This window comes from Aulostomus chinensis, chromosome 11, assembly GCF_037954235.1.
Source record: "Aulostomus chinensis isolate RoL2024-O1b breed Wild chromosome 11, RoL_Achi_v1.0, whole genome shotgun sequence".
Lineage (NCBI taxonomy): Eukaryota > Metazoa > Chordata > Actinopteri > Syngnathiformes > Aulostomidae > Aulostomus > Aulostomus chinensis.
In genome coordinates, this window is record NC_141330.1 from 5718140 (window position 1) to 5726462 (window position 8323).

At 42.4% G+C, this 8323-nt stretch overlaps 1 protein-coding gene across 3 annotated transcripts; it reads right to left on the minus strand.

Annotated features, from left to right (window-relative positions):
- Positions 1 to 186: 186 nt before the first annotated feature.
- Positions 187 to 7446, minus strand: etfb (electron transfer flavoprotein subunit beta). 3 transcript variants are annotated; one of them, XM_086217100.1, is made up of 7 exons: positions 7315 to 7446; positions 4747 to 4905; positions 3882 to 4040; positions 3714 to 3776; positions 2330 to 2488; positions 1490 to 1699; positions 187 to 693 (listed from the first exon to the last, which is right to left on the minus strand). In XM_086217100.1, the coding sequence occupies exons 1-6, from the start codon at positions 7366 to 7368 to the stop codon at positions 1529 to 1531; spliced, it is 765 nt and encodes a 254-aa protein (XP_086073226.1). In that variant the 5' UTR covers positions 7369 to 7446; the 3' UTR covers positions 187 to 693; positions 1490 to 1528. The 3 variants fall into 3 exon arrangements, with proteins under 3 accessions (XP_086073226.1, XP_086073227.1, XP_086073228.1); XM_086217101.1 differs by having other exon boundaries at positions 187 to 696; XM_086217102.1 differs by having other exon boundaries at positions 187 to 696; positions 1486 to 1699.
- Between the last annotated feature and the right edge of the window lie 877 nt (positions 7447 to 8323).

Below are 8323 nucleotides of genomic sequence, written 5' to 3' on the forward strand. Positions count from 1 at the left end.
GAAGAACATTACCAACTAGATAATCAAGTGTCTCCAACACACCCATTACTTTTTGTATTTAGGGGCAACAGTCAGCAAGATCCTGTCAGCAGCAGGAACGCTGTCATTTCATCCAGGATAAACACGACGTGTGCCCTAACGTGCAGATGCAAATGCCAAAGCAACAGTGACAGGTGGAATCAGATATGGAAAAAAAAATGGCTGCTTTATTTTCATAGTAATGTTCTGTACAGAATCGAGGCGCTTGTGGTAAAATTCCGACTTATGTTCACCTCCGCTCGCTCATACTGAGAGACACCGTGCTGCAGACCGGTTACACAAACTATACAAATTAGGTTGGCGGGTATGAAATTCGTGAGGGGTGTGATCATCTCAACATGTCTGGGTCCATATTTACAAATATCATTTACAAAAACTGCACCTCTGAACATGTGTGATGACCGATTCACAAGATGGAGAAGAAGCGGGATGAGATGCATCGTACTGGTGGCGTTCATGTACCGGCAGATACTAACAGCAGCATCAATGATCGGAAGCTCCAGGGTTTCTGTTCCCCGTGTCATGTTGTCAACGCAGCGCGATGAACTAGCAATCAAAGTTAAAATGCACATAAAAATAAGATGATCCTCCTGGGGTCGTCTGGGTCTGCTGAAGGACAGTGTTCGTCAGTACTCCTCGTCTCCTCTCAGAGCCCTGCTGGGAACAGAGGGATTAGACAGGTAAAAACTCCACATCAGGAAATGAGGTCCAGTTATTCTTTAGAACCACTGATGGTCAGGTTAGAACAGGGGTTCCCGTGGTGGTGGTGGTGGTGGTGGTGGGGGGGAGGGGGGGGGGGGTACAGAACAATGGCTGAGGCAACGCTTTCCAGATATGAAATAAAACTGCCTCTTTAAGCAGAAACTGTTACAAAAGGTGACAGCATAAATTACTTAAGTTGGAAAGTAATAAGTAATACAGCTGTTTTGATAGGCTAGTAAGTGTGTGTGTGTGTGTGTGTGTGTGTGTGCACCGTCTGTCGGTTCTAACCACCTCCAGGGGTACTGGGGGCTCTTATTTTGGGGTTCTGGGGCTAAAAAGCTTGGGAACCCCTGCAATGACATTTCAGAGGGAGTTGCAATTAAACCCAAAAGGTAGTTTTGCTTCTATTGCTTCAGTTAATAAAATATTAACTGTCAAAATAATCTTTTTTTTTTTACTAAAAGCTTTGAGACAAATTCCTGCGACCTTCTGGAAGTAGTAACTCATTCCTACCTGGTGAAAATGGAAAGTCTAATTTTCAAAAGTGCGTTGAGTAATTGCGTTAAGTATTTAATTTTTTTCTACAACTATTTGAAAATTCCCAGGGAGAATAGAGCGAAGGACAAGCACCAATTATAGCATTCTCAGGGTTCTGTTACAGGAGGAAGAAGCTCCTGCTGGAGTCAATGTGCAGCTGCAGCTGAGATAATGATTTATCTGCAATCGCAGCAGGTGCATGGATACCAACACTTCTCTTCTGCGCTCCTGGTTCAGCCCCTCCAAGCCTCTATATCCTCCCGGCCTCTTTCAGTTTGCCCACCAGGTCGTCCACCGTCTCCACCTTCATTCCCGACTGCCTCTGTGGAGGCTCATCTACTTTCAGAATTTCCAACCGTGAAGTCAGGTCCACGCCAAGATCTGCAGGTTTCATGTTGGCAATTTTCTTCTTCTTGGCTTTCTGAAAGGGAAAGACACAGGTTGTATTTTTCCCCCCCCAGCCTGGGCACCATTTTCACATCTTTTGTGTCTAAAAGGATAAAAATCAGTCAAATGAAATGAAAACAGTTAATCATCAGAGTTCATCCAGTTGTGATCAAAATGAGAGCAAAGTTCCAAACTGGTTTAGTTGAGATGGTTGCCAGCCACAACTTCAGCATCTCACTGTCCCCCAAAGGAGGTCTATGAAGGCCCCTCAAAGACTGGAGAGCCATTATGCGGCCTCCTATCAGAAATGTCTGAATATGAACTGTTGTTTATGTTCTGTTCCTTTAGAGAACGCATAGCTACACCTTATATAACACTGAACCCACTCGGCACCCGAGGGTTCTTGTACGTACATGGTTTTCCTCTGGCAACAACAGCAGTGCTATAACATGTTGACACACATCTGTCCACCACTGCAGTGATACTTCGCACGATGTTGTCAGGTCTCTCAGAAGAACAATCCCACTCCATCAGTGGAAAACCAAATGCTATTCACTTCACAAAGGCCAACGATTTTAGCTCCCATTTATCGTGCTGTTAAGATTTTTGCAACTTCTTTAAGAGTAAAACCTCAGATGCGTCAAACCAGTTTCCTGCGACGTACCATGATATTAGGCAGCGTGGCATATCTGGGGGTGTTGAGTCGAAGATCTGCAGTCACCACCGCTGGTGTGTTGATCTTAATGGTCTCCAGGCCACCATCAATTTCTCTCACCACTTTGATTTTGCCTCCCTCCAACGATACCTCTGATGCAAAGGTGCCCTGCAGTAAAAACAGCCTGCATTCATTAAAATACTGAGACACGGGAACAGTAGAAGAAGGCTGCCTGAGGAAGAGTCTGAAATTCAAAAAACACATGACAAAGTGGACTGCATGTACACAAGTGTGCAGAACTGACGACGTGAGAGCAGCGTTTAGCTGCATAGCGCGACTTCCCGCTCCATTTTTATCCTAAATCTAATTCTCTCATCATTTCTATGCCTCCAATAAAAAGAGACACAAACTGAGTGAGGTTACTTGAGGTCATGATGAAGCTGATTATATCAATGTGCCGCATCTGCTGGTTGAAGTGTGAAACTGCAATTTAACTGTAAACAATGCAGGCCACATTTGGAATGAATGAGAACTACAGAGGAAAGTGGAGGAATGTGGAAAACAAATGTCAAAAAGGGATGAAACACAAAACTGTGGAATTTGATCATCTAGCATTTCAAATCTGCCAGCTCAACCTGGACATTTGTGAGCTACCAACTGTCAAAGGACTCCACCTATCTGTAGCCAGTGGAACTTCACCCCAACTGTCCAGCCACCTTTGACCCGCTCTGCTGATCCGAGCAGAATCTCTGCTACTCTGACTCTAGTAAGGACAGGGACATCCCCGTGTAGTGACACTGCTGTGTGGTAAAGAACAGCCAAACATGGAAACTACACTGCAATAAGCCACAAAATAAGCTCAACACACGAGTAGCTCCAAAATGCAGACAGCTGCTGTGATTAATAACTGTGCAGGAACTAATACATTCACCCACGCCGTGTTTTTTATGAAGATTATTAGCATTTCACTATTGTTTTGGTTAGGCTGCTGCATTGCACACTTGAGCTGCTGTCATGATTCATTACTCCCAACACTGTTCAACTATTACAGCATTTAATGGTTGAATTGTGCATAATCTTCAGTCTGCTTGTTACTTAACTGCAGCTTTACCTCTTTTCTGTACATGGCACGTCTGAGGAGTCTCAGCACGACTTACTAATGCTGACCGTATTGCCCATTACTTTAATTATATTGTAACAAAATCATATTTTAATCGCATCAATCGCTTCTTTTCAAACCATCAAGTAAGGAAACATTAAACGGAATCTCGGATTTGAGCGTCAATATTCAAGATACTCTGCTGATGCTGCTCATTGATAATGCTATCGTTGTTTTCGGAGACAGGGTGGCGGCAACTATTAAGAGTAACTGACTCCTCTTGGTGGAGCTCACCTGAGGCCAGTCCAGTAAGGCTGCTGTCATCTGGCCGGTCTGATTGCAGTCATCATCGATGGCCTATTTCAGCGACAGAGAGGGCAGTAGACATTGCAAGACCTGATTATTCATCCGTCTAATAGAGAAGACTGTGATTTTTATTGAGAACATAAAGTGACTTTCTACCTGTTTGCCGAGGATTACAAGCTGAGCATCCTCCTTCTTGGCCAAAGCAGCCATGATCTTTGACACCTGCAGAGGTCCCAAGTTTTCGTAATCCTTCCCGGAGATTTCCACGTGGATTCCACGGTCGGCTCCCATGGCGAGGGCCGTACGGATGGTCTCCTGAGTAAGACGGGAGAAAGAATTGCTTTTAGGGTGAATTGGAATCATGCTGCTCCACAAAAACGCTTCTAATATGAACAGGCTCAACAAGGATCTCAACCACTCAACACATCATAAACACATCTGAAGGTGAGCCAGCATCTTGTATTTTACCGTCTGTACCAGTAGAGGGCGCTGCTGCTCAGCCAAGCCATGTAACGCTGCTTTAAATCGGAATAATTTACACGTGTGGCAGTGAACAAAATGAAGGCCGAGTGGCGTTCTGGAAATGAGTGCTGACTTAATGATGTAGTCATGACTGCAGAGTACTCATAGGTATGAACGTGGCAACATGTGACTGGTGTGATCCAATCACAGGCGGTTTCTAGTTCTCCGATTAGTTTGGTCCCATTTAGATTTCATTGGTATTTTCAGATTTGTACACTGAGGCAACAGTGGCTACACCTGCAACCGCCAGCTGCATTCGCTAGGTATGTTCGTCAAGTGTTGAAAATATTTTAAAAAAATGAAAAAATAAAATGCTTCCATGCATTCTATCCAGCTTTTTTGGACTAACACAGTAAATCCATTTTTTTTCTATCGACATGTAAACATGAAAAACTTAGCAATAAAGACATCACTGGAACCAAGTGATGGACTCAGACATCACCTCCACCGGGACATCGGTTCGAGGCAGGGGTACACAGCCTGGTGCCACCACACCCACCTGGGATTGCTGCGGTCCACAGCTGACAGCAACAACCTCTTTAATCAGTTTCTTCTCCTTCAGCTTGACCGCCTCCTCCACAGCGATCTCACAGAAGGGGTTCATCGAGTGCTTAACACCATCCGTCACCACACCGCTGTTATCCGGCTTCACTCGGATCTGAGGAGAAAGAAGACAGCAGGAGAGAGTCAACATGGGGGCACCAGATGGAAAACAACACACTGCCCTGTCAGACAAATTTGGTCGTGACACAGGCAGCGCACCAGCAGTGTGTCTTGAGGTGAAAGTCCTCTTGAATTTCTCTACAATATTTTATAGACTGCTGCTTTGTTCAAACACAGGAGCATTAGTGATGTCTGGCACAATGTCATGTCTGATAAGGCTTGTGTTTGTCTCAGGGGGGTTGGATGGTGCTGAAGTCAGGGGGATGTACAAATCATGTCATGCAGTCGAAACTAAAAATTGAGAAAAAAAAAATCTAAATTACGCACTCACAACTTCTGCAGACATCTAGCGTATACAATGAGGCAATCAAATATTCTAGACGAGCTCCCTTCTCCGTGAAAATTAAACTAACTAACTAAACAAATAAATAAATCCTAAAATCCCCTTCCCTCCAATTGTCAATTAATGCAGTTTCATTAACTCTGGTGACCTTTACTCCACATCCAGATGTGAAGAGGTTGAGGGCTTGCTGCACACTTCACGGATAAGATAACCAACAACGGGTCCAGCATTATCTAGGATTAGGAGTGGGACATTAAGACCTCCTTCCTCACTCTGTGACATAACTCAGAGTCCTTTGCCCGCCACATTGGCCCATTTGATACCACCCCCACCTACTTTTAAAATATATGTTTAACTGTTTATCAGATGAGGTCTTAGCCATTTATTAACATTCCTTAACATTTTTTTTTCAATGTCACTCAAGACTGTGATGTAAAAGTGTCCCTCACTGTTTCTCAGCATATTTTAGGCCAGTGTGTAATCTTCAGCTTTTAGGCAAACTTATAAGAGTTTATTTCTTCCTTCTAATAGTATTATTGCAGCACATTTTTGGGCCGACAGATGGGGCCTTCATAAAAGGTTGTCAACGACCCCAGAATCAACTTGGATTAAAAAAACAAACAAACAACAACATAAAAAACATCATTGTCTTTGTGCTCCATGGCCAGAGAGCAGTATTGGAGCATTTGCAGTATTACACTTCCTCCAGAGGTATAACACTGACTGATACGCAAGCTTCAACTTTGGACCTGCCCTTTTACGCATTTATATGCTGCCTAAGGGCATCCTCATCAGAAATCATAGCATGAATTTTCACATTTACAGCAATGATATCCAGCCCTGGAATTGCTGAGTCTCCTGATGACACAAGCCTCATCGATTTGATGCCCTCAACTACTCTATTTTAGATGTTAATGGCTGGATGGCTCAGAGGTTCCAGGACCAGAGGAGAGAGTATATCACCTCAGTGTTATAATCCCTGCATTGGCTTCCTATCACCTGTACAATTGACATTACCATAGTTTTTTCAAAATCAGTACATCACAAATCCCTCTGGTCCTATCATGTTTGCATGTTAATTATTCCTGGGGGCCAGGCTTAATGGTGAGGTTGCAGTTTGCCAATAAAAGCCTCATCCTGCAGAAAAAAACGTTCCACAGAACCTGAGAAAACTAACCACACAAAATTCTTTGAGCTGGTTTTTGTTTGATGTGCTTTTCGTGCCATTATTGCTTTTTTTTTTAAAATGATTTTACTGCATTTTATTTTTCTCTCATCTAAATATCCTTTTAAAAAAATGAGTTTGTGTGTAGCACTTGGAGGTGCCCCTTTTACAAAAAAAAAAAAGAAAAAAAGTATGCATTTTAAAGACTGGGAAACTACAGCTAGTTGTAAAAAGAAATATTTGGTCAAATTTAATCATACTATCCGGTAGATACATATCGGATGATACAATATTATAATTTGTTTAAATTATTGCCTTATGTTTGCTTAAATTGAAGCAAACAAAACAAGCAAAAGTTAACATTTCAATGTCAGAGAAAATCGACCTCTCTTGACTTTCTGTAGGAAACAGATGAGAGCCAAGAATGTGTCAGAACTAACTGGTCTAAACTGTCCCGGTCCTGTCAGGGGCAACTGAGGCAAGTGTGCTGTCGCTGCCAAATGACACGAATGCATTCATATTGATCACGGTCTCCAGCTTCAGCTCCAGTAAACAGTAATCCCACTCAGAGCAAGTACCGACTTGCATATTTACGAAACAGCAGAGCAGTTTTATAGGGTTATAAGAAAAATGCCTCCGGGCTGAGAGTTAGGGGTTAAAGGCATCATACATGCAGCTGTGTCGAGGTCAGATAACACATACAAAGTCCCACAAGCTATTCGATAACCAGTACAGAGACTACATGAAGTTACCTGCCAAATATGTCATCCAGTACTACAGCCAGCTGGAGTTAGCAAGTATACGTTAGCCAGCAGAACACAGAAGTCAAATAAGTTCACCCGGGACATTCGGTTTCAAAGCGACGGGAAGCTACGAGCAGCAGGGGAGGACATTACCTTAACCGCGTAGTCAATGACACGCTTTACGCCAACAAGAACACGGCCAGACATGTTGATGAAACGCGTTAACTGTAGACAGCGAATGTAACCCAGTCACCGCGGTGAACCTTCACCCAAGGAGGAGGAGTCGGGATTATTTTAATGTAACACAAGAGGAAGTGGTTGGGTCCGCCCTCCGGTCTAGCCAATAAGAGAGTGCACAGATAAACTTTGTGAATGGTGATTGGCCGAGACGCTGTAGAAGTCGTTGTTAAATTCACCGACAGTCACGTCGTGGAGGCATTTAGCAATTTAAAAGCAATTTATCATAAATTAGTATTGAAATGAGCGTTGGTTATTTTACTCATTGCCCAAATAGATTGTCTCATTCCTCAAACAACGTAAAATTTGGCGAAGAGCGATAAAACAGTGATGAATTATTTTATGTGGTGCTACTCTCATTTGTGTCGTACCCAGAACAAAATGAAAAAAGCGTTCCGGTTATATAGGGCAAAGTTCACAGCCAAATTATATGACGTAAACAAGCTCAAGTCACTTGAATGTCAATTGTATTATGTCAGAAATATTGTATTATTTACCTAAAATATCGTCTGAGCATTAACCTGTCCTGTATCATATCGGTTGTGAAAACTGTAATAAATAAAACGCTGGATAACTTATTATAAGACTATTTTCACTTCAATTATTTTTTTCTTTTTTTGACGAGGGAGTACCCCAAAGTATTCCTAGTGTCTACCATTAAGAAGAAAGTACAATGACATAAAAAGATTAGATAATGACTAAAATGGTACATAACTCAAAAAGAGAAATTAACAGCTTACATTACATCCTGTCAAACAAAATGAATACTCTCTAAATATACAATTTTTGAGAAATATGTTTGAATGGCTCCAGACATCAAATGTTGGAAGACATAATTAGTCTCTGTAATATGATTTATTGTCATGGGGTGAAGAGATAGTGACACTTACAAATGATCACCATTGACTGATTAGCGTTTGAACAA